The 26,664-nt window shown below is 48.6% G+C and overlaps 1 protein-coding gene across 3 annotated transcripts in view; it reads right to left on the bottom strand.

The window, feature by feature from the left end:
* The window catches only part of LSAMP (limbic system associated membrane protein), an 873,680-nt gene that overhangs the window by 133,092 nt on the left and 713,924 nt on the right, over positions 1–26,664 (bottom strand). For all 3 annotated transcript variants that reach the window (XM_032181799.1, XM_032181789.1, XM_032181807.1), the window contains one exon: positions 9,813–10,045. In XM_032181799.1, coding sequence (XP_032037690.1) covers positions 9,813–10,045 — 233 coding nt within the window. The remainder of the gene's footprint in view (positions 1–9,812; positions 10,046–26,664) is intronic.

Raw genomic sequence — 26,664 nt, 5'->3', positions numbered from 1 at the left:
CCCAAATTAATGAGTCATTCCAATTAAATTATTTGCCCTAAATTAAAACTTATCACCAAAATCCAATTCTCATTTCATTAAAAAGGACCTCCCTAGTTATCTTTTTTTTTTTTTGCTTTTTTTTTTTTTTAAAGGTAACTTTCATGGAAGGGGAAGAAAAATGTAGTTATAGTCTACTTTGCTGTTTGAGGAGTTGTTGAAAGTTTTATGTTTTAAGGCTGTTTCCCATTCCTACATGTGTCCATGTAATAAATGAAGATATTCCTGGAAATGTCTCTGGAAGACTGGAGAAGGACTATCAAGCAGACCATGTAAGGGAAATCGGACACGTGAAGATGGAGGGAATTTTAGAAGTGGCTTTCCCCAGCACTCAGCAGCCTCAGCCTTTTGGTATGAGAACTGGGAAAACCCCATTTGGGGATTTTCAAAGGGTCCTCCAGCAAAACCCAGGCAGACAAATGATGGCACTCCCAATGTGCCTTGGAGAAAAAGCAATCTCTTGACAGTATTCTCAAACTTCCAGAAACCACTAAAATTTCTCGAACATGGCTTGGTTCCTCCCACCATGGGTCTCCCCACTAATTTCCCTGAGCTGTGGCAGGCAGAGACCCAGCACCACCGATCACAGCCTCCATGTGCTCCCTCAGACTGCCAAGGCAAACCTTTGTTTTTTCCCCAGGAGCAACCCTGCTGCTTCCTTTGTGTTTCTAATCCATCACCTTTCTCCCATTTTCTGTCGGAGATTCACGCTTTTTAACCTAATATTTATTTTCTTTTTTAAAGACATTTTCAAAAGCTGTGGTTGGGTTTTGAGAAAGTGCTCCATGTCTGAATACTCAGTAAATGGAAGCCATATGTCTAAATATCTGTTTCTTTTTTGTCTATTTTGTTGTACGCACATTTGGCAAGTCCTTTTTTTTTTTCCACCACTTAACTATCACATCTCGGGCTTTATTAAACCAAGCTGCTATTCTGTTATTTTGGAGATTTTATTTTATTTTTTTCCCAAGCAACCAACTAATGACATTTTAGCAGCTATACAGGAAATGTGATATTAAGTCATTATTTTCTCAGAATGTTTCTTCACTTTCTGGTGAGTAAGGAGCTGCTACTGGGGTAGTAATTCCAATATTTCTAAAGATAAAAAGAAGAACTTGAGCACTGAAAAAAAAAAAATCCAAGCCCTGAAAACCTATTACTTAATGGAATTTATCATTTGTTGTTTTTGTGGAAAGCAGCTGGAGGCTTATCCTACAAGACATAGCTTGTACACACACCAGAAAGACGGCACATCTGCTGAGGAGTGAGATGACGGCCAGCAACTGGATAGAGACAAATAGTAGGAGCACAAGGTTACCGCGGGATAGGTTGAGATCGATACACACCACACAGACAGAAGCGGGCGGTAGGAAGACACAGCACAGATACCATGCCTACCTGCCTTCCCTCACCCTTTAAATTCCCAAGTCAGCTCTAAAATGACAGTCTCATATCAGAAAGTCTATTGCCTTGTTCTTTTTCCTGAAATGCCCATTTCTTTCCTTCTGTAATTATTGCATGTTAAACACTAAAATGGAAAGCTTTTAAAGCAGGAAATAAATTTGTTTCTTTCTACAGCCTGGATGTTGTTTTTGAACTGCTGGCTCAATTGAGGTTTATTTTACAATCTGCTTCTAGCCAATTCCAATTTCAGATGAAGCCTTGGCTGCAATGAAGCAAAATTCCCTTTAATTTCAGTGGAATAAAGATTTTCATCCAGATCCTTACCCACTAACACACTGCTACAATGAGCGTAGACAGCAGCACAGCAGCCAAAAACACAAAACCCGAGCTGCTGGACCCCAGGAATCTGGGAGTTCAAGTCAATCCCATATGGAGCTTTGGGCATGGCAGATTTGCAGCATCGACTCCACGGGCACCAGTGAAATAAGAAAAGCAGGCGAAAGGAACACGCTGCTCCACAAACGCTGGAGTTAACAACGCCTGGTTTACCACCGTGTCCTAGGTCCTAATGTCTCATCTCTGAGACAACCTTCAGGGCTCTTGGCCAGTTTCAGTCAACGTGGCACACCAGCCAGCTGGCACGCACATGGCTCCAAACCAACCTGCAGCCACGCAGCCTTTTACATGACCTGTCAGTATGGGATGCAGGAGAAGAGGAGGCACTAGTGAGAACTTCAGGGGCCGCAGCTCTTCTCCAGTGAGGTCTCGGTGGATACGAGGGGTGCTGGAGGTAGCCGAGCAGAGGACTGCTAAACAGAAGGACAAGCAAACAGCATACCCATTCAAACAAAACCCAATATACTTCGTTTCGTTAGGAAGCCAAGCTACCTCCAGTATCTCTAGGATATAATAAAACCTCAGCTAAACAAACCACAAATCTGGCTAACCTCAACCTGGCAGTATTTCTTTCAAATGAAAGTAAGAAAATAAAATGGACAGCAAAGCTATGGAAAAGGTTGATCGGAGACAGAGAAATGTGGAGCATAATTAACCTCAGCTTTCATCTGTGTTGCAAGCGAAGAGACAAGCTGATCCAAAAACGTCTAGTGGAGACTAGCTATATATCTTCTCCTGTTATCGTGGGTTAGAAATCCAAAGCTTTAGATCAGATCTTTTGAGACTTTTTCTTCTTCTTTTTAAAAACCTTATTGCTCATCTTCAAGCTACTGAGCAGTTACAGGCCTGTTACATGCAATGAATAATATATTAATTCCAGGTTACACCAGCGCTTTTTCCTCTGCAAAAAGATCTCAAGAGGATGTGGGGAAAAAATTGTTACCTCAACATTGACATAGACGGTGGCCATCGTCGTGGAGGGTGCAAGCAGTGGGAAGCTACAACTTCACGTAGGGTGTTGATGGGACTACCCCCTGTAATGGGCAAATTGGGTCAAGTTTCAAGGCTTGCAACAGGTCAAGACAACTCTGTCGTGCTACCACAGCCATGGCTGCTTCAGCCATGAGAGCAGGAACATGCTTGGCTTTAGGTTTAAGAGTCATCTGCACGCACTCAAGGGTTATCAGACTTGGTGGTGGGACGAGGTTCTTGCTGCGTTTAGAGTAGAGAGCAAACATTGTCCCTACTCCACCGTCTTACGGTCCAGGCTAAGACATGGGGCAGTAGATTGAGACAACCAAAGAGCTATCAAGGGAAAATCTTTCACGGTTCTGCTCTGAATCCAGAATCAGCTGATCAGGCAAAATCACACCAAGTCAGCTGATACTGCTCTGAAGAGACCACTCGAGCTAAATGATTTATATCTACAAGGAGCTGGATTATCACATCAAGACCCTTCCTCCCAGCCTTAGGAAAGCATTCAGTGTGTTTTACGCAATACTTTTTCCTCCAAAGTGAGTAAGCATTTTTTGAAGTATTCTGTTTTTGTCTCCTGCCTGCACCTGCAAAGCAAGCACCAAAATATTTCCCGAGAAAAAAACTCCTGATTTATGCACTAAGAAGTGCTGAGAGCCAACCTATAAAACAGAGACAAAACCTACCCTGCACAGTAACATCCCAGCCCTGCCTAGAGATAGGAAAACAGAAGTTAAGAGGCATCAGGACACTATGGGGAGGCCATAAAAATATTAGATGGGGCGCGGCAGGAAGTTCCTTGGTAAACTATGAAACACCAGGTGCAATTTCCTGCGATTTATGAGCTTGGGCAAAACAAACCAGCGCAGAAAACCTAGAAAGATTGCCAGCAATACCACTGTGTGCCTGAAATTCTAGAATTATTTTGCTGGTAGGAAATTACGGTCCACAATAGCAGCAGAAGGGGGGGTAGCAAGATCTACCGTGCTTCGGTTCCCCAGGATGATTCCCTGCTCTCTCAGCTTATTTTCCCCAACAAACTGATCTGCTGTCACTTCCTTCTGTGCACGCTGGTCCTGCCTTTCCCAGCCCCTGTAGTAATCTGAATTTATCTCCTCCCTCCGATCTTTTCTTCTTCTCCCCCACCGCTCCCAGTAAAATGATCTTTTTTTTTCCCTCCCTCTCAGAAAATTCATACTCCCATGTTATCTCATTATTCTTTGCAACAGCATGCCAAATTCGCTGTCATTTTCCCACTGGGGCTATGTCCTGAAAAAGACAAAGTGGTCTGTGCTCGTTCTTACCTACTGCAGGCTCCCTGGAATTGAAAAAGCCACAGTGCTAGTGCTCGGAAAGATCCCTCCAAATTCTGGGCTCGGTGCCCACCGAGCAGGGAAGCAAACATATCTCAGGGAACGGCACCTGACTCCAACATCCTTATTGTTTGGCTAGCAAAGGAAAAAATAGCTTCAGCTCTCTTCAAATCTCCCTGCTTCTAGCACCGGTCATAGGGGCACCAAGGCCAGAAATGTCAGGGGGAGGTGGGTGCCGACCATGGGTTTGCTGAGCTCAAAGCCAGCTCTGGTCTCCAGAAATCTGCTGACAGCCACCAACCCCATGTTCTGTCAGGGAATAAACTGGAGGAGCATGACAGAAAGGGGATGTGGAAAGACTACAAGGTGCATGGCACCGCACAGACTCAGCAGGGAAGTCAAGGGCTGAGAGGGTGGTGGAAAACCCCCTCGCTCCTCAGCCCCAGACCTGGATCCTACAAGGGGCAGTGCTTCCATGAAGGAAGCCTGGCTAGCTTCTGCTACCCTTGTGGGCAAAGGATTTGGCTCTGCAGCGCTTCACCAGCACAAAGTCCTGTAATTTCAGGGGAGTGGGCAGAGAGGGGCTACGGCTAATCTACCGCACTGAGTTAATAACAAGTTTTCAATGGTTAAACCCCAGCAACAACAAATACATCTTTATACCACTTGGAAAGAATGAACGGTCAGTCCGCGTCTTTGTAAGCAAGGAGCTCTACAAAGGCAATGCATAATGGAGCAGGCTATGCCCCGTGGTTCTTTTCACACACTAATGCCTATCAGCTTGAAAGAAAACTGGGGGATTTGGCCTTTAGCTGCTATACATTGACTCGGAGTTTCTGATTAGGGCCAAGCAGTAAACAAGAATTCCCCTTTGTGAAAATTTGCTGCTGATGTTTCCAAATTCCGTTTTGCTCTGCCAAAATGACAAAGCTCTTTTGATTATTATTATTTTTTTCCATGAAATAAACATTAAAACAAGGGAGATCCCACATCCTTTGAACACTCAGTAACTGGAAATCATGAGCAATGTTAGCAAGGCTGCAGGAGGCCCAGAGTCTGAGCAAAAGGGTGCGTGCGAGTTCTCCTTACCTCCAGCTGCAACCGTTAGCTTTCAGATGGGCAATGGTAATGCTTTCTTAGCTGTTTCTCTTCACAGTTTTGACCACAAAAAGCACCTCAGACCTGTAAAACCCTCCCGATTAAACTTTCATCAAAGCCAAAGCAAGCGAGATGTTTTTGTTTCGCTGAACAGCTCCCAGCCGCCTCCGTTCACAGCGATGCCTTGTTGTAAAGGCTCCTGACAGCAAAAACAGCAACCATCTGCTTGCTCCTAGCTGAGAGAGTTATTCCTTCAGCTCGAGTTGGACAGGACTAAGCCTTCATTGCCAAAACTTTCAAACCCCATGCCTGCTAATATCTCCGCGCCTTTATGCCTATGACCCTGATCAGGAAGAACTGCAGGGATTTCTCCCCTGACATTTATGCCTGAGAAGGGCCTGAGGCTACAGCCCTAAAAGAACGAGGGCCCAAGATAACGCTGGGAAAGGGGCAGCCACCAGGTCCCCTTTATGATTCACCCTCCTGGAACAAGTTACCGAGCATACTGGAAGGAACAATTAAGCATCCCATTTATAAACACCTAGAGGATAATAATACAGCAAAGGAAAAAATAACCAATATACTTTTGGCAAGCATCTCTCCCGTCACCCCGGTATCATTCCCTTTTTTTTAATAGTATACGTGGTATAGTGGGTAAAGAGGGAACAGTATGTGATATATCTTGACTTCAGCAGGCCTGACAGCCTCCTGAGCAAGCCAAGAAAAGATGGTAGATGTTAAATCACCATCAGGACGCTTCAAAGAGCCGCAATCAACAGATTCCTACCTGTTGGGATGGAGGTTTTAGTGGGCTGTTACCACAGTCCGCTTCTCTGCCCTGATCTCCTCGATACTTCAGTTAACACCTCTGTGATGGAACAGGAAGAAGGCACCTGACTTGTGTCGGTGGCACCAAGTTGGAGGCAGTGGCAAGCGCCTTGGAGACAAGGAGGATTAAGAAACCCAAAGTGGTGGTCTCCATGGAGAAACCAACTAGAAGGAATCCCACAACAGCGAGCACGAAGCGCTGTGCTTGGGAAGGGGGGAGATAACAATTAGTGTTCAATGGCACAAGTGGGGACTGAGCACCTGCAGACCTGTACCTGAAGTACAGAGAGCAGCAGGGACTGAATAAGAGATGAGGTGTTGTAGTAAAAAAAAAAAAAAAAAAAAAAAAAAAAAAAAGATGAATCTCATCTTATTCTGGGGGTAGTTAAGCTAAGCATGATATGCAAAACATGGCTGCTACTTATTTGCCTTTTATCTGCACAAATGACTCTGAATTGGAACTCCTGCTTTGGTTTAGGACAGTACATTTAAGGAAATGTGTGGAAAAAACAGACAGCAGTGAACAAAATACAATGCAAGGGTTGGAAAATATGGGCTGCAAGAAGTAAGCCTGTTAATCTAGACTGGAGAGGTCGAAGACATAAGGGTTCATGGGCAGGTGAGAGGTAGCTTTGAGAAAAAGTAGGATAAATTACCACCATGTGTTGTGGAAGGACCAGAAATACTTGCTAACAAAATCAGTTTGGATGAGATCATAGTAAAAGCTTTCCAAGTGCAAAAAGCATGAATGAATGGTCACACGCTGGCTATGCAGGTGCAGGGTCTCTTCAAAAAATACATGTTAGGGGCAGCTGGTGTCTAGCTGATCTTGTCTCTGTGCACTGAAAAGGACCAGATCACCTCTTGTGGATCCTTCCAGTTCTCTGCTCCTCTGACCAGACACCACCAGAAATACATGGGGTAGTAAATGGAAAGAGTCTCTAGCCACCTCACCCCAAAATGAGGCACCTGGGTCAGAAAGACAGAAGAGATGGCCACGGTTATACTCCTTGACCTTTTGGTAGTGGATGTCTACTTCTCCCAGCAGAGCTGACTTTGAATTTGAAAAGGGGGAAAGACAGATGAAGAGTATGGGATAACCTACCTCATGGCAATAGCAAAAGGAGTTTTTCCACTGTTAGCTGGCTACCAGGGTGTGATCTTTTTGTCTGTGTTCTTTCACTACCCGTCTTTTAGACCTCTGCAGTATGGCCCAGCTGGGAGGGATCCCATCAGAGGACAGCCTGTGATACACTCCTGCAGCTCTGACCAGCAGAGTTCATCTCAGGGAAAGCTCATCTTCTGAAGGGAGGAAAGGATCTGCCCCCAAAACGCAATCCCATTAACCTGCAATGATCTCAATACAGGCTGTGATGTGTCCCAAGGATTGCCTATTTCTTTCGCCTAGCACTGTGGCTATGGCAGTGGCCTTCTGTACTTCTAATGCACCGATCCAGTATCTACCTACCCCTTAGTCTCTGATACAGCTATCCCATTTGCTGGACACAGCCGAACACCCTGCTCCTTCATCTTTCAGAAGCCATGTTTTATTTATTTGAGTTCGGGATGCCCACAGCTTCACGTAGCTGCTGGTTTTAAATTTATGACATAAAAGAGTAGGGAATAAATTACATTAAATTAAAATAAAAAAGCTTATTACAACTCAGTATCTAATCTCCTTTCACTTGCACTAGCGACAGACTATTTTTTTTCAGGCAAACAACCTACAAATCTGAGAATAATAATAATAATAATTGATATGAGAAAATTATACTGGGGGAGGAAAGGGAATATTTTGTAACATATACTAGTTTCTAATAAATTAGTTTTATTAGTTAAGATTATTTCAAATGAATTATTTATTAGTTTTAAACTAATAAAAGCACAGATTAAAATGAGTCTAACTCTTCCAAATTGTAAAAGATTTCATAGTTCTAATTTTTGTTTTTCCTTTTTTTTTTTATTTTTTTTTCCAAACCAAACCAGATTTACTTTTAGAAAAATCGAAGCTGTGTTAGAGTTTCGAGTTTCATCCAATTACAGCATTGTAATGGGACCTGGGGCTTTAGAAGAAAGCATGATATTGTAGCGGGTCTTTTAGTATCCACAATCCACAGACACCTTGTTTAGAGGCATCCAGAGTTTACGTGTGGCAGTGCCTGAATTTTCTCATCCTCAGAAAGGTGGCAGTAGCTCAGAGCTGGACACCCGCATATGTCAGTGAAAGCTTGGCTAGAGAACTCAATTCTGCTGCTTAGGCCTGTGTCTAATAGGCACAAATAAAATTAATAATACATGTGCATGGCTCTAAAATTCATTTGCACCTACATTTTCCTTGACAGGTAAATAGAAACTGCGTGCAGTCAGACTTCACCAGCAATAGGCCACCTGCACGGTTGCAGTTTTCAGTGAGGCCAGGTACATCCCCAGGGCTCTGCCAGTACTTTTCATGCCATGCCCATTCCCCACAACCCCTCAAACAAGCTGTGGGACATACTCTGTGTGCTGATGCGCACCGCTCCTCACGCTGCTGAAGGAGGATTTTCAGCAAAAGGGCAGCCTTCATTTTCAGTGAGCTCCCATGTAAAGCATCACCTCTGACCACGCATCCCAACTTTGTTTGAGATAAACACTCAACTTCCCAGTCAGCCCTGAGCCTTTCAAGTAATACCAGCAAGAGGAGGGTCCATTTCTGCCCGCATTTACATCCTCAGTGATTCAAACGTTTGCCGTGAGAAATAAAATTCGGAGCATTTTGGGTTACTAGACAGATCAGAAGAAACAACAAGCTCCAGTCTGAATGATAATGAGAAAGCTGAACATATCTGTAATATGTATTAAACACAGCCATACATTCCTATCTGTTTAAGCTAATCTATAAATATTTTAGATAAATAGGCTGAGAGACAGAATTGCATGAAAGAAGAAAAAACACACACAAAAGAGTGAAGTGTTTTGTTTGGTATTCTGGTCTGGGCAGAACTGAACAGGCAAACTCTATAACGTCCTTACCAGTAATTGGTGAGCACCTAGATATGTTTGCTCTCTATTATAGCATGAATGCAGGCAGACAGATAGGACAACGTTGCTTCAGATTGCCAAGTTTCCAGTTTCCCTGTAACACACGCAGGAGGAGGGTAGCTAAAAATGGAGAGGGCAACATAAGGTAAGCAGCAGCTACCTCAGGTACCAGCTTTCACACATGCCTGGAGACTGTGCACCCTGCAAACCGATGACCCAGCACAGAAAAACATCCAGGAAAAATGAATTCCCCAGCCTGGCAAGGAGCTGACAATGGGAGGCTGAATAGCACAACACTCTTGTTGCCATGAAAAAAAAAAAAAAAAAAAAAAAAAGGAAAGGAAAGGAAGGAAATCTGTGGAAAGAGGGGGCAAAGAAACCAGAGGGCTATCTGGGAAGACACGAGGCGAGCACATCGTTCTGACAAGTGTCATCACAAACAAATGCCTTCCCCTCAGCACCAGAACAACCAGAGCCAGCAGCTAGGTTTGCATTATGCTAGAACGTGCCCTGGCATCACCGGCATTCCCTGCTCTGTCACTGCCTTGGGAAGGACAGGCTAACAGCAGAGTCAAGCCTTGCCATGCCGCAGTGGAAGGGGACAGTCCCGTCGTAACCTAAAGGGATTGCTCCCTCCTGGCTGACATTGCAAGGCCCGCAGGCTACCGACTCCTGGGTTTCTCTAAGAAAGATACAGATCCTTCCACCCACTGTGTTTTTCTGAAGCACGTTGCTTACCTTGCACGATCAAGTAAACCTGGGAAGTCTTGGGGTGATGCTGTGTCTGCACTGAACATGTGTAGGACCCCTCATCGTAGACATCCACTTTCTGGATCCGCAGGCTGTACTCCAGGGGGCTTCTCTTCTCCAGCTCTACTCGAGGGTCCAGGGACCACTTGTCCTCTCCAGCAAAAATGATGCCGGAACGGTTTAACCAGGCCACCTTGGAGCTTCTGTCTTCTACATAACACCTGCAGAGGATAAGAAAGGGACATTAACAGGGAGATTAGCAAACCTCTTCATCATCTCCTTTTTGACCCTTCCCTTCACCACATTGCTCAGAAACCCTGCAGCATACTCCCACTTTGCCAGCAAACCACAGCAGCTCCTCATCACCGCAACCCCATGGCCATGTATTTCAGAAGGATTTTCTGACGGGCTTCATGAATATCTGTGATTTAGGGTGATCATGATTCCTGCTCTCACTTCCTTTTGTTTGTGGTCTATACCTGCATTGAAAATGACTTTGGAAGGCCACAAGAGATCCTGGTCACCAAATCCCTTCTAACCCTGGCAATGGGAAAGGCCAGAAGGAATCCTTCCCGTACTTTTCCTTGACATATTTGTGCTCCTTGACGGGGAGGGGTGAAGGTGCTGTGAAGACTAACACGTTTTTGGCCAAGGCACCGCTTTCAAGCTCCAGGAGGTGCAGAAGGCCCAGAAGGTTTACACAGAAGAGATGCCATGCTGGAGAGGAGGCACGTTCTGCTCGCTCTTGGCTGAAGAAGACATGGGGACACCACTCCTCCTGGCAGCTGTACCCACCAGGGCCAGGCTCAGGCAGGCTGACAGGGTTTTTCCTGCAGCAGCCCATGCCGTGTTTGTGCTGCAGATAAAGAGGGAAGTTCAGCCTCCAAAGCCGTCCCTCCTTCACCTCTCGAGTCCTGCCCACAGCCCGCTGGCATCCAAATAACCCAGCGCCTCTCCCCAGCACAATCCAGGCACGCGTTGCATTCGAGAGAGAACAGAGAGAGGATAAAGATTATCGTGTCGAGATAAGACAAATATTTGACAGTAGGCTTTTACACAGCCTCTTAGCACAGGGCAGACATTTTCCAAGCTCCTCTGCCTGAATGCGTTTCATTCACACCGTGCCACAGCTGCTGCCCCGGGCAATGTGACCCCACCAGCACGGCCGACACCTCCCACCCTTTCCCCCAAAGGCATGCCCACGGATGCTCTCCGACTTGCTCCGGGGTTACTCGTGGGCTGGAGGGAAGCCAGGCTGCGTGGGAGGAGACGAGAGGCTCACCAAGCTGCTGGCCAGGCTGGGAGCAGCTCTGTCTGAGCGGACAAACATTTGCTTTAGGGAGAAGCCCAAGCCCCAGCCAGCAATCAGGTCCTCGTGTGAAAGACAGGGGTAGGGGAATCAGTGAGCAGCCATCTGTATTTAACAACCAGCACTGCAGTGCCAGCTCAGTGCCATCCTGGGCTGCAACCACACGTGGCAGGAGCTGGAATTGGGGATCTGGGGAAGGGATGGTGCCCATGGGATGAGGTGGCCCCGCAGGGACACCCAGGCCAGGCAGCCTTCCCACACACGTGTGCCTGCATAGGTCTGCAGCAGCACGGAGAATTGGAGGGTTAGATCTTTTTCAAAAGGCATTCACAGCCCCTCTCTGCACATTTTGGATTTGTGAAAATCCCCGGGGGGGATGGCGGCGAGGAGCTAAGCAGATTAACAGCCACAGCTGAAGGCTGTGGGCGTTGAAGTTTCTTCGTCACTTGTGAATGTCTGTGCACCAACACAGACGTGCTCCCTGCTGGCCTCAGGCAACTTCTTGTCCTCGTCACCACGTACATCCCATCCACCATTTCCACTCCCTGAGGTCACTTTCCCTTGGTCAGAGACCAAACAGTACAGGAAAATAAACGCTGCCACCCATTCCCCATGAACAGGGCGTCTTGCTGGGCTTCTGCCTGCCACGACCCTGGGGCTGAGAGGAAGAGGAGATGGATTACCTCAAGAAATGCTGTCCCTGAGAAGAGAAAGAGTGTGCCACAACCTGTCCTATGCTGCTTTTGCCATGGGGTCAGCCCTAGGCCAGTGGTTAATCCCTACACTCAGCCTTACAAGTGCCCCTGATGATGGCAGGCAGCGCTGAAACAAAGTGAGGGAGAGGTAAGGAGAATTGGAGGAGTGAGTGAAATGGATCTGAGCTGCTCACTTGGGCACCCCCGTTCCTCTGAAATTATTACAGAAAAAAAATCAATGTACAGGTCTGGAAATCCCCTGGTGTGCTCCGAACAGGCATCCACATGGATGAGGTATCCCAGGGCGTCCGCCTGCACGCACGCACCCTCCTACTCCGCCAGAGTTGCCACCCAGCCTTATGGATCATGCTTTAATAAGGATTTATGGTGATGATTTTCACAGTGTAATAAGTGCTAATTCAATACTAATAGAATATTAAATGGCACGTTAACTGACGTTTTAACCGCGAGGCAGCAGGAGCGAGGCTTCCGCGAGATATCAAATGGCTCTTCCCGTTCACTAATAATCAATAATCGAGTTCACAGAGATAGTCAAACGCTTTTCATTAGGCTTATTGAAAGCATTACCATCAGTGTCAGCGAGTGCTAATAAACTATTTGCGATCCATCCATTTTGTTTGTTCATCGTGGCTTCAGGTTTAATTTCCTGATATCTGCTGATGCAGCGACCGAGAGGAGCGGCTAGTGGTGATGGCCATGCCTCGGATGATCACTGCAGGAACTGGGGAGCTATTGATCTCAGCACCAATTCAAACTACACACAAAGAAAGAACAAAAAACCTCGTTGCCGTGCCTCTTTAGTCTCCCTTTCTTTCTCAGGAGTTTGGTTCCTTTAAGATTTGTAGCTACTGCATCATTTCTAGCTGCTACCGATGCGTTTCCAGTCCTCACCCAGTGACTAACAATCATAAGAACCAGTCAGGAGATGATCAGAAACTGGAACTGGAGAAAGGCACCTTGGCATCCTCCGTCTCCTCTCCTGCAAATGCAGAAAACGGTCCTGGGCCATCTCACAGGAGACAGGGGAAAGAGATGACACCGCAGGAAAACTCTTTGGGATCTTCAGTCAGAACCATCATCCCCTCTAATGTGAGTGAGGAGAGATATAGGAAAAGCTGAACACATGACAGAAAGAAAATCCTACCCAGCTCATTTTTTTCCAGAGGAGAAGTTGCTGCTTTGTTGCTGACTGCAGATACTCACTCGTGTGGCCAGGACCAGCACCACAGTGCAGCACTGTTAGGAGAGGATTAATGCTCACCAACCCCCTTCATCACGTGCTTGGCCACGCACAGAATGCCTTGTGTCCTTTATTGCCTTCAGAGGGGCCTCTCAGGGTTAAGTTAAAGCCAGTATTTGGGAGGGGTGGGGGGCACTGAGAGCCCACGGGCAGGAAGGAATCCCTGTAGGACCTGACGAGGCTGCTGTTTAAATGATTACTTTAACACAGCAGGGATTTTACAGCATTACCGGTGATGGATTGGGTCCCCTTGAACCCGGGATAATTGTTTTGGTTTATTGCTGCTATAGCTCCAAATAAATAAGTTCTTTGAGAGCAGACCCAGTCCCCTGATCCTCTGCTAGAGGCCTGCTAGCGAGAAGATGCAAGCTGCTAGGTTTAAATGAAATACATTGTGCTGCTTCACCACCAAACCACGTCTCTTGGAATCACAGAATCATTTAGGTTGGAAAGGACCACTTAAGACCATCAAGCCCAACCATCAACCTAACACTGCCAAGCCCCATCACTAAACCCTATCCCTAAGCACCACATTCACACATCTCCTAAATACCTCCTGGTATGGGGACTCCACCATTTCCACGGGCAGCCTGTTCCAATGCCTAGCCACCCCTTCCAGGAAGAAATTATTCATGAAATCCAATCTAAACCTTCCCTGGTGCAACCCGAGGTCTTTTACTTGTGTCCTATCCCTAATTACCTGAGAAAAGAGCTGGACGTTCTCCTCACTGCAAGCTCCTTCCATGTGGTTGGAGAAGCAGCCTCCCCTCAGGCTCCTTTTCTCCAGACTAAATAACCCCACTTCCCTCAGCTGCTCCCCGTAACTCGTTTTCTACTCCCTTCACCAGCTTTGTTGCTTCTTCTCTTGATTTCCATCGACTCAGTATCTTTCTCGACACGAGGGGCCCCAAACTGAACACAGTACCTGTGGTGCAGTCTCACCAGAGCCAAGTACAGAGAGACAGTCGCTTCCCCAGTCCTGCTGAGACCATTTTTGATAACACCATTTCTGATGCAGGCCAGGATGCCATTTGCCTTTGTGGCCACCTGAGCACACTGCTGGCTCATGTTCTTGCCAAATTTGGGAGAAAAACAAACAACGAGCATGGTTTTGCGCTGCATTTTCTTCCCTCTTTCTCAAAATACGTTGTGAACACAGCTCCGTGTCATCATCCTGTCTGCTCGTGCCCTTCAGCCTTCCCTGGCTTTGAAAGCAAGGACCTGAGAGCGGTGACCACTAACTGGGAGCAGCGAGAGGCCCAGCCTGGGTATGGACAGGGCTCTTTGTCCCCTTTGGCTTTCCCCCAGAGGGATCTTCACATGTCTGTGCAAAGGCCCTCGCACCTTTCTGCACCTCCTGGGCTGATAATTCATCACTCAGGTGGTAATTTCGGGCCCTTCCCCAGCTGGGGTGCTGCAGGGCTGGTAGGGTCCCCGCGCTGCTGCTCGCCCTGCCCGTGCTTGGTGTGGCACGCTGCTCAAAGTCTTTCTGCTCTGCAGATCAGAAACTTTTTTTTTTTCCCCTTCTAATTTTAAGTCTAGATTTATTCATGGCTGGTTTATATCCATCCCCTCTCATGCCAACACCATCCTTTAGCTTAAATAGCTCTTCTCTCTCCCGGGTGCTTATCTTCCAGCGTGTTCACTGAGAGCAATCATATTCCCTCTCAGCCTTCATTTTGCTGGGCTCAACAAGCCAAACTCTTCTAGTTTCTTCTTGTATGATAGACTCTCCATTGCCCTAAACATCCCAGTAGCCCTTCTCCGCACCTGCTCCAGCCTCAATTCCTCTGTCGTGACCGGAATTCGTACCCAGCTTCCTAGATGAGGTCTCCCCAGTGCCTTGTACAGCAGCGCTCCTATCTCGCTCTCTCTCCCATCAGCTCCTTTTAATGAAAGCAAAAAGGATTGCGAGCGGTGAATACGACTATCAGTGCAGAACCGCTCATGTGCTGTGAGCATCCTCGTCTCGCAGTCCGTGCGATACGCATGGAAAATGAAGCCCGGGGGAATTCACCAAAAATACACCAGCCTGAAAGGAGAGCCGCGCGGTCTCTCGCTAGCAGACACGCAGCTGGTCTCACATGGGTTTTCTTTATGTTAAAACGACTACTTAAGAGTATAGGTTTCTGTTTGTGTGGAAAAAAAAATCAAACCCCAAATTACAGTAATTGTTATGCCAGTATTCTCCCGGGGCGGATGCAACTGTATCAGAACAAGAGAACTTATACTGGCATGATTTATTGCTCTTCCCATCTTCTGGGGATCACTCTACCTGCATAAACAACTCCAGCCCACATCCATTCAAGCACAGGTACCCTTCTAACGATATCAATATGAGCTGCTACGAGGAAAGTTAACTCCATCCTGGCCAGGTTTTCCTCCGGGCCTAGAAAAAAAACGCACTGATTTCTTTACAGCAGAGTCAGGAAGCATTTGGGTTTGTCCCCGTGAGGTGCCATGTCTGGCACCAGAGCAGAGAGTCCACACGTGTGTGCAGCAGGGCTGGTGCCTGCAGGAACGCCAAGTGACAGCATCCATCAGGGTCCCGCTCCAGGATTAGACGGAAGGATGAGACTGCTGAGGGCACACCGCGAGCCCCCTCCTTTTCCCTTTTTGGGGTTAGCCAAGGACTCGTCTGCCTCCCTTTTCGTCTCAGCCAAAAACCCAGCTCTGATCTTGGTCCAGTGTCACCAGGCGATGCCAATCAGCTGCTGATCACACAGCCCTGGTGAGACCTCCAGACACGAGCGGATGCTTCGCTCCACTGCCTGCAGCCTCCCGTAGCATCACGGGGTCAGCACCGCCCCGAGGGGAGACCGAGGAACAGTGGGGATGTTGTAGGATAGCCACGGGGAACACTGCTGGAAGATTTGTCTTGTGGTTGTGCTGCACACTTCAGCTAAGGACGCCGTGCTTGTGCTGTCACTAGGACACGGGCTGACATTTCAAAAGCACCTGCAGTCGCTTGGGAACTGAAGTTCACCAAAAGACAACGAGTCTCTTCTGTTGGCTTTTATGCTGAACTGGTGAAAGGACCTGAAGCCAAACGGCTACTGAAGAGTCTCAGTACCATAATTTTCAAAGAACACACCCAGAATGGGACTGGGAGCTCTAGCAAAGCACCCAGACAGGCCATCATCCCCTCTGCTTTCCTTCACAAACTTCAGCACTGGAGGCCGCCTGTTCCTCCTGCCTGAACCCTCAGCGTGTGGGTGACGTTCACGTGCTCCCCACCGTGTATTTCCAAAAGAGCTGCTCCCCAACTTCTCCCCTGGTTTCCTTCCCTTTAAAACAACCACCACCACCACCACAGAAAACGTTATTTCCGAGATGCGATCTCCTCCTCTGACAGGAGGGGAGGGAGGTTTGGCTGGGAAGCCCCACGTGGTTCAGTATCTGGTAATTATCCAGCCGCAGAGGCGATGTGAAACGTTCTGTGCTGTCGCGGAGAATGACAGCACCTGGAGCTCCAGCATCCAGATAAAAAGCGGAGAGACAATCGGGCAGATGGAGAAAGGCAATGCTACATCGCGGGGAGAGGGAGGGGGGGGAGAGAAAGGAGCGGGGAGAGGCGAAAGCTGGCGAGAAACATCAAGGCAGCCGGCACAGCTAGCGGAGAATGAGATGATGCCACGGATTGGAAATGCAAAGGGCGGCCCTGAAAGAGGGGGACGCAGAAAGGAAGTGAGTGAGGGCACCAGAGGGTGAGGTGCGGTGTTTGCCACCCCACAGGGCCCACAGGGCTTGCCCCCGTGATGCTGCAAGCGAGGAGCGTGCCCACGGCGCTGGCAGCGACGGCTGGGTCAGGAGGAGCTGGCTGCCAGGTGGCCCGAAGCCACGCACCACCTCTGGGAGGGTTTGTGATGCGGGGAAATAAAGCCAAACGATCAGATCGGGGCCAAAGGCTTGCCAGGGACTGACGCTGGACACCAGCCTCCACGCCTGTTGGGACGGTGACCAAGCTGTTGGCAGTGCCCCGTGTGCCTGCAGTGGAAGCACCTCTCCGAGCAGGCAGGAGGGACAAGGAGCCCTGATGCCCTCACCTCTATGTCTGGGGAAGGAAATGGGAATGGCAGCAGCAGTGAAGGGGTACTACAGGATCTGAGCACCGGGCCGCATGGCCCAGCGCTCACCCTCCTATGATTAGTGACAGCTGTTTCAGAGAAAGGTGGAACACCTCCTCAAATGACAATGTAAATCACCATCTAAATAATTTCACCATCGTTCCCAGCCATTAAAGCCTATTAATCTAGCCCCGAGCAAATACGAGTTGGCCTCCTCTCCGCATAACAGCTTGCATTCCACCTTGTAAGTTTGTACTCTACCTCTTTTATCCCCAGGCGTTTCTCAACCCGCTGCCCCCTTTTTCTTTTTTTAAACTCATTAACATCCTCATTTGGTGATACCTTGTGGCGGAGAATGTCATGGATTAACCCTTAGCAGGTACAAGGCTGCGAAATGACATCAGATTTAAGCGTTGTAAGAAACTGGGAGGTGTCTCCCTTGCTTTGTGCTGCGTGAAATGGTTCCTCCCAGCACCTGGGGAACACGCTACCTGCCTCCCAAGATGATGCATCCCAAGGAGGAAAGCCTCCTCGGTGTGCCAGCACTCCAGTTATCACTTATTTACACCCGACCTCCACTGCTGGTGGAGTCAGGGCTCATAGAGACTGTGGAGACGATGTCTAGGGAAACACGTCAGCCTCCCTGCCTGTGCCAGAGCTATCAGCGGTGCCACCACAGATTGAGCTACACCCGTGCAAGCAACAGTGGGAAATAGGAAGAAAAAAGCCTAATGTAGACAAAGCCTTTGAGGAGCTTAACCCCTCTTCCCCTTTCCCATCTCTCTCCCACTTGAAAGCAGAGAACAGCTTCTGAGCAAGACACACGCTCTCATTTCCATATCTGAGGCCGGTCCTGAAATACCATAGCGAAATAATGCTCTGGGAGAGAGAGAAGACCACGGAGCAGGTTCCCTTTGAGAGATTCTGCCGCTTCTCTTCTTTAATTCCATCCAAAGCCAACTTCTGCTGAACGCCGAGCACATCTGGATGGGCGCAGCCCATCTCCGGCACCGCGTTACCAGCACGACACAGGGAAATTGGAGGGAATTCAGAGGCAGGCAACAACAAAATCCATCAAGGGCTGGAAAGGGATCAGCATCTAAGGGAAGCTTAAAAACATTAAATATGTATAACTTGACTAAGAGAGGACTTAAAAGGGACGCATTGACAAGCTGTACCTCTTTGGAAGCTGAAAGCACCGAGGGAGGAGAGGGATTACTGAGCATGATGTGTAGGGGGCAAAAAAAAGAAGAGAAATAAGTCTCTTCGAACTCGAGGAAGAACTTTTTGCCACCTACGAGTGCTAGCCTCATGAAGAGTCCCCCAGGAAAAGCAAGGACGCTTATCTTGGACATTTAAAGCAAAGCTGGGCAAAGGCCTAGAGGATCCATAACTGTGTGGGAACACAGCCTCACAGTGGCTGCAAAGGGACAAACTGCCACGACCTTGTCGTCTTGCTTAGGAAAAGACAACCCTTCTCCCAAGTCTCTTTCAGGCTTAGCAATGTTTTTTAGGTATTTCCACTTCACGTACTGCGAAATATTTCTCAGCAGGACTGCAGATCTCTATGCGCTGTCCTAGAGTTAACTGGTACACCTCTGGTCATGCTTGCATAAATAGTTTATTTAGGAGTCAACAGAAAGGTTAAAAACTACTGATACAAAGGCCAGAAGTGTTGTTATTTCCCCAAACCACCGGCATATGGTCGCATTCCCAAACGTGCCGCAAGGAAATTCATCAAGCACTCAAGGAGTCACGACTGAACCCTGATTTTTCAAAGCGCTCAGTGCTGAAATTAAGACCAGATTTGCAGAAGTGCTTTGGAGCCCACCGGACCCCAGTGTAACACACAGGCACCAAACTTCCAGAACAGCATTTGGCACAGTGAGCTCCTTTACCTCGCTGCCCAAATGGGCATGCTTTTGAAAATCCCCACCCCACAGGTGTTTTATAATCATAGAAGAAAGTGCTGCAAGCTTGAGACTTGCACGCTGTATTTATCTCGCGTGCTGAAGAACTCAACTTTAAGTGGAAATCACAGCAAAGCTTTAGCAGACAGGCAGTGCTCAGCTCCGCTTCCTTCCTGTTATTTGCAGCTTTGCTGAATTTTGCCTCTCCCTAATGCACCTCTTCTGTCCACCATCAGATCAGGCCTTTCGAAAGGAGGCAGCTGAGAAAGGCTTGCGGGGAAGGGAAAGAAGAGAAGCAGCTGGAAGGGAGAGCTCCCAAAAGCTTTGATCTGAGCTTACCTTTATCCCCCCACACAACATGCCTTGCAGAGGAGGACATGTTGATAAATAAACAAACAGCCGGGGAGAGGGGGAAGAGCGGAAAAGCAGAAATGTCAGGTATATTTGATAGAGTTTTGCCTGTTCATACGAAAGCCGGGAGCTGGCTTAAAACCTCCTGTGTGGAAAACAGACCGGGAGGAAGACATGACTCACTGAGAAAAGGTGCAGGAATAATTCCTGCAGCCGGATCTCCTTGCCATCCTGCTAATAGCACCATCTTCTGTCACCTTGCCTCGGAGACCCTTGCAGGACTTGGTCGGGCACACAGCAGCTCTGTCACTCCGTGAAGTATGACCGTGCCCGTTTTACACACAGCGAGATATCGGAGAAGGGAAGAAATGTGCTGGGTGAAGTCACGCACAGAAAGAGTTTGCAGCTGGAAACGAAGCCTGACAGACCTGACCCTCCTCACACCAAACTTTCCTTGCTGGGCACTGGTCGTGTGGGGATGTGGAGAGGTGGGGAGCGGTGGCTGCAAAGCAGCCTTCACAAACCCACTGAAGTAAATAGGGATGCCTACGTTTATAGAAGATGAGGATTGGCCCTGCTTCCTTGCACCAGCCTCTAAATGAATTCGTTAAATACAGCACTTCAGTCTGCTCGGTTAAAAGCGGCTCCAGCTGGCAGGAGGTTTCAGATCCAGGGAATGTTTAAAAGATGAGGATTTGTAGCCCGCGCTGAGTTTACACTTGGCTAGAGGTAGGCTCTCGTCAGCCGTGCAGGGGAGCTGCCATCACGCCCACCTGATGGGTGCCTGGGCGTCCTCGGCATCTGTGCGCACCGGGACATTTACATGGGACCTCACAACCTTGCGGGGCCAACCCACACCAAAAGGACTCTCAGAGGCTGCTGGTTTCAGAGAGACTGAAGGTCCTGCTGTACTTCTGCCAGGCTGAGGGGTTTCTTTTTGTTTGCTCTTTTAAATCAACACTGTTTTTTTTTTTTTTCTGGGGGTGGGGCTGCGCACTGCATTTGAATCTGCTGCAAGGTAAGCATCAGCAGTGGGGGCAGCGAGAGCTGTTTGGGATTTGCAAGATGAGAGTGAAACAGTAGTTAATTTTGACATGAAATCCTAAATAAGAGAATGTTAAAGTTATTCTTAGCTTATGAAAAAAAAAAAGAAAAAGAGAAGCTGTACTGTGATCGTCTGGCATGCCCTCCTGTATTGCATAGATCTCGTGATTCCTGCAGTTTAATCCCTTATCTGCTCACTAAAACAGATGGTGTTGCAGGCTCTTTGCAGACTCTGACAAATATGACTGCACTGGGAACACTGTTCATATATCCACAGCTTTCTGTACAACCCTCAGGATGAGAGGCACTGGCTTGAGATGAAAGTTCACATTCAAAGCGCAGTCTGCAGCACGGAGCAGACCCGATGGCTTCTCCTTCAGCATTGCTGCTGGGGTCCATAACAAGCACAAGCCTCTTTCCTCCCACAAGCTTGGAACAGTCACAAAACCTCTTCCTACAGACCCATGTGGAGCTCGGAGCAATGTGACCCTCCAAAACCTCCGTCCTGAGCTCCCAGGCAAACCCTCTCCCTCTGGCCAGGACCAGGGTGCGTGTTGCTTTCCCTCAAGGGACAAATCCACCCTGCTGAACGAGGACACCTCCAAAAAGCTGGTAAATAAGAGATGCCTGACTCAAGTCGGTTGAGACCAGCCCCTCTTGGACTAGCAATTACCATCATTTTCAGTCTTCAAAGCTTCTGGTGAGTGCGAGGCCCAGCACTATTTGCTGGTGCTGGCCTGTTACAGGTCTCATCTCCCCGATGCTCCCTTCTGCGTGTTTGCGTGTGTGAGATCAGCCAGCACTTGGAACGACGAGTGAGGTTAACCGAGCTACATGCATTGCTCCCCCTAGAGCAGTATAAAATGGTGATAAACCACAACTGGAACCGCGCTGCGCTAAGTGTCTGGCCAGAGGTGAAGCGCGAGGTTACCGCAGCAGCTCCGCTCTCCCGTCCCCCTCCACCTGGCAGGTCCCGGGTAATAAACCACTCCTCCTCTAAACCCAAACTGCTGGGATTTGGGGAAGACAAAGATTTCAACCGCTTTTCAGAAGAGCTAAGAGCCCCAGTTGGCGTAAAAACAGACATGTAACGGGCTTGCTCTGTCCCTGAAAGTAGTTTAGCGCGGCGGGAACTCGGAGTCCTTTTATCTCTCTTCTTTATTTAACCAGAGTCGTTAAAATAAACTGATTTCCCAGCCAATTAATTATCAAATATCTGTAACAGCTTTCAAGCCCTGCCATTACTCAGTCTCAGAGGCCCCCACAGGCAATGTGAAGCTGTGCTCTCCTTACCTGCGCAACCCCACATCCTCTCCCGTGCTCAGCTGCCAGCACAGAAGCACCCGGGGGGTGGCGGGACCCCAAAGGAGATGCAAGCAAGCAATGAGGCCAGCTGCATGCAGGACACGAGCTTTACCAACAGGGATCCCAATGGCAGATGCTGCCAGCCCCGATGAACCACAAATGCCAAGTGCCCCCGGCTCGGCTGGGCTGCAGGTAAATGCACGTGCTGCTCCTGGGCAGCTTCTGCCGACGCCGTGTTACCTGCTGAAAACCCGGCCTCTGCCTCTTTGTTAACTGGAAGGTTGCACTCGCCATAGGTACATTAGCAATGCCCCTGCCATTTATTTTATAAGCAATAAACTCCACTCATATGTGGTTTCAATTAGGAGATTTCAAATGAGATTGAAGATAATGCATCCCATAATTACTCACCCTTCTCCTTTCTGGAAACTCAAGCAGAATCATTTCCAGGCCAAAATGCGGTCTCCCTTGATTGATGACGCTAATAAAATGGCTTTATTGTGATATAAATAGCCTTAAAAATGTCCTGGAGAGTCAATATCGGTGCTTGATGGCCTTATGCAAGCAAGGTCCTTATCTCACGGTGTACTAATGCTTAATGAGTTGTGCTTCTCAAAAGTTTGGCGCTGGGTTCGGGCATCGATCTGGGGAACTACAGAAGGGTAGCTCCTGAATTAGACATGCAAGGCGGGCGCTGCCTAAACACCTTTCCTCCTCCCCGCGTTCCCTATTAATAATCTCTTCGCTCCCCAGCTTGCCTGGTGTCAGCTCAAACGCGAGCGCCGGCTGAGCCCAGCAGGAGCCATGGGAACGCGCTGCTCCAGCCTCCCTGTGCTGGAAGGTTACCAGCCGCTGCTGCAGCGACTGGAAAAAATGAAATTTCTTCAGGGCTGCGCAGGCTCCGAGCTGCTCTTAGCCTTTAGAGATGGATGTGCCCACGTCCTGGGCAAAGGGCATCAGCCTGGCTGCTCTGGAGCACGCCCGTGGCCTCCATCGAGCAGACAAGGCGTCTTCGTTGCCCCCTTGATGGGAAGAGGATGGGTTAGAGTTTCCTCCAAAGAGGTGAGAAGACCTATGGAGACTCATGAGAGAAAAAGCTCAGGGCATTCTTCCCTTTTAAGAGCTGCAGTGAGTCTCACAAAGCCAAAAGGCTGTTTGTAAGGTTTCCTTTACAGCAGGACATCCTGAAAACACGCAGCCTCCCCAGCGGGACCACCACCTTCTGTGTTCACAATCACGAGATGCTATCGGCGAGCCTTGGCCATTTAGCCGTGCTTCCCAGCGCGTCTCCCTCGGCTCAGATCTGGGTGCTAAGGAGCTTTGCGGGGAGTGACAGAACCACATCCACCTGTCAGAAAGCACTGCTATCATAGCCGCCCTGACAGTGATGTGATCAGGTCCTGACAGACGGGCAGAGACGAGAGGGATGGATGCGTGAGCGAGGGAGACGGGGAAAGTTTAAGGGAGCACGGTAGGAGTGGGGGACACGGGTGAGTGACACTGTGCGTGTGCACGTGTGATGGAGGGGACGGGGGCCACACTCTGTCCCTCACCTTATCAGGGCTCCACGTCGCTGAAGGGAGAAGAAACAACAGTTTCCCAGCCCCGTCTCACTCCCCTCTCTCCCCCATCCCCACCACCCAGCCTCGGTGTATCTGAGAGCAATTTTCCTCTCTGTAATAAAGCCCTTGCGGGTGCGTAGGCGGCGGTGCGTGTGTGCATATGTCGTCTGCGAGAGTGCGCAGGAGCCGGGGTCTGCCGAGAGGAGAAGGTGGCTCTGAGCACACGACAGAGGGGGAACGGGGATGAGACTGCGCGAGCGTGCCTGTGAGGACACGAGGGAGACGGAGCTCTGCAGAGAAACCAGACAGTCGGGGTGAATATGAGAAGGTACGTGGTATGCGTATGAGACAGGGTGTGTGTGTCAGCGAGGAAGAAAGAGAAAGGTCTTATTCGCAGCCTTCCTCTACGTGTTTGATGAATATCGCAAGTTTTAACCAAGAAAAAATATGTATGTATTCAAATCAAACACAAAACACCCCTTTTGCCTGGAGCACTCCTGCCTTGCTTGTTTGTTCTGTTGCGAGCTGCTTGTTAGAGGAACACAGGAAACAAGCAGAGGGGAAAAAAAATATCAGGCTGACATATTTAAACACAGGCAGCTATCAAGGCAGCAACAGCGAGAAGGGAAAAGCAGGTGGGATAGCTGGAGAGCTGCTGTGCATATGCTCGGAGAGGTGCCTGTAAAGTTTCTGAAGTCCATCCCTCAGGTAGATTATGAGCACGTTTAGCATACATAAACTGAGTTGATTCAGCACTACCTGCACGGAAACACACTCAAAAGCCTCTTCCTCAGAGCCATTTTGCAGCAAGGAGCCTAAAGACAGCGCAAGCAACTCTGGTGTCCTGGCTCCATCCCCTGCAAAGCCCTCTACGCTAAGAGCAGACATCCCCGGTTGTCAACATGTGAAGGGAGGGACAAAAGGACTCGAGCTGGATTTGTTAACAGCAAGAAAAATAGCAACAACAGATTGAGTCCAAACCTCCAGGGGCTAAAGGCTTTGCTAGGACTCCAGGTCAGGCAAACACGGGTACAGAGACAAGGATGGCTTTGAAAATATTTTCCCTTGTTCTGTTATGCTTTGTTCCTGCTGGTAAATGTAAACACCTTTATGTGCTTTAAGGCTCTTCCATACCACCGTAATCCACAGGCTTGTGGTGCCCACAGGGAAACCCACCAGTGCCCACAACCAGTCAGCCTTGCTAAGTAGCTTGTGATGCCACAGGCAGTGCCTGGCAAGGGCAGGGGTGTGCCAAGAACTGACCATAGGGGCGGTGAAGCCACCGGTCTGGAGACTTCATGTTTAGGAGACCCAGGAAAAGGGTCAGAGGTGTGAGGCTGTCCTGGAGGCAGCGTGCCCAAGCATCACCCAGAGCACCACAAGTCATGGAAAGACTTTTGGTTAAAGGTTTCCTATCCTTCCCTTTTTAACGTCAGAGAAAATGGCTGATTTACAGCTTGAAAGCAGAGCACTCAAGGCACCAAGGCAGGAGAAACACTAGCTTGATGGTGAGGTTACAGAGCTGGTGCAGGAGAAGGGGAATAAATGAAAGAGCAACGCACAGGGCTTGAGCTTGGGTGCAGCCCTTCCACCATCACCCCACCAGCGTATAACCAGACCAATACCATCTTTTTTTGGCCACCAAAATTAAAGATTAAAGCAACCACAGGCACCATGCAGCGCATGGGGTCCCCTCCAGACTGGGGTCCCCAGGGTGCTCCCACATCCTCGCTAATAACAGCGATTATTGCACGCAGAAAAAATTACCCTGAAACTTTACAAATCCTTCTGCAGTGTTTGACTCCCTGACCTCCGGAGGCGGTGTGGATTTCACAGCCTGACTACCTGCTGCGTGAAAAAGTGTCTCCTTTCATGTGGTCTAAATTAAGCCACCATTAGCATCTCCAAGTGACCTCTCGTTCTAGTATTACAGCAGGACAGAGAAAGGAGGGGACCGATGGGTTTCCGCTGCACCCTTCATTAGTGTAAATAACTCAATTACAAGCCTTCAGCGTGCCCGCTGCTTGCGATTTCCCTTTGGAGCGGGCCAGCAGCGAGCGCAGGCAATGCGCACGCAGGGACAGCAGAGGGCACGTCGCCAGAGAGGAGAAGGGAGAGCTACGGGAGGGAAATGGCGCTGGTACGTTTTCGAGAGCTTGCAAACGGTAGAAATGAAAAAAAAAAAAAAAAGGGAAAAAAAAAAAAAGCCCTGTTCAGTCCAACTGACTGCCTCCTTGTAGGTAAACCTCACAAGATTACTAGCCATGCTTCACGGCCCTCTGGTAATTCTACGCACTGTCTTAAATGAGGGTGTAGCCAGTGTTCAAGATAATGTCATTTTTTATAACATATTCCCTATTGTTTTCCTGTCCCTTAAAGGCAACCAAGCATCCTCTACGCTTTTGGAAGTGATGCTACCCACTGAAGAAGCTTTTATCGAGTTACTCACCATGACTCCCAATCTCTTCCCTCCAAGGAGCCCGGGAGCTCAGCGCTCATCACCACCGCACAGCTGATGTGGAGACTATTTTTGCAGCCTCCATTACCATACGCTGGTCCGCGCTAGAGCTCATCTGTCATCCCATGGCCTTGTCCCCACGGTGCCTGTGGGCCCTGCTGACTCATGGAGGCAGCAGCCCCTGCTTACCTTTCTCGGCACAGCAGGGGGAAGGCGAGGGGCACAGAGGAGCCAGCCCTCAGGAGGAGATCTGGGAGAAGCCAGGATGAGCCCCTGCAGAAATCTGGCTGCCTCTCTCAGGGCAGGCCATCCCTCAGCATCTCCTATGGCTTTTGGCAACCCTGATGCATCTCTCGCTGGTCGAACCAGGGTGGGGTCCTCGCTGAGGTACCGACACCTCCACGGGACCTGCTGACTCCCACTGTTAACTTATCTCCCTGGGAAGGAGCGGCTATTCTTTGCTTCTTAGCGCTCAACTGGTTTTTAATCCGTGACAAGACCTTGCCCCTTCTCCCATGGCTATTTATTTCCCTTCATAATTTTGTGTGAAAGGCCTTATCAAAGGCTTTATGAAAATCAAAGTACATTATGTCTGCTGGGGATCACCTTTATCTCTTATTTTATTAAACTTAAAAAAATAAAAACTTGCGGCTCAGAAAGGCACAGTTTTACTCCCCAGAAGCCATACTGGATTGACCCTGTCATGTTACGCTTATCCGACTGTTGTACTCGTCTGTCTTTAATTAGCTTCACAATCAGTTTGGCTGGAGCTGAAAGAGAGCTCATAGATCTGTAATTCCCAGGATGTCTTTTGATTATTAAAAAAAAATAATAAAAAAAAAATAACAATAGCAGTTAGCACACCTGCAGCACACCCT

Source organism: Aythya fuligula, chromosome 1 (assembly GCF_009819795.1).
Source record: "Aythya fuligula isolate bAytFul2 chromosome 1, bAytFul2.pri, whole genome shotgun sequence".
Lineage (NCBI taxonomy): Eukaryota > Metazoa > Chordata > Aves > Anseriformes > Anatidae > Aythya > Aythya fuligula.
This window is presented reverse-complemented; position numbering and strand designations above follow the sequence as displayed.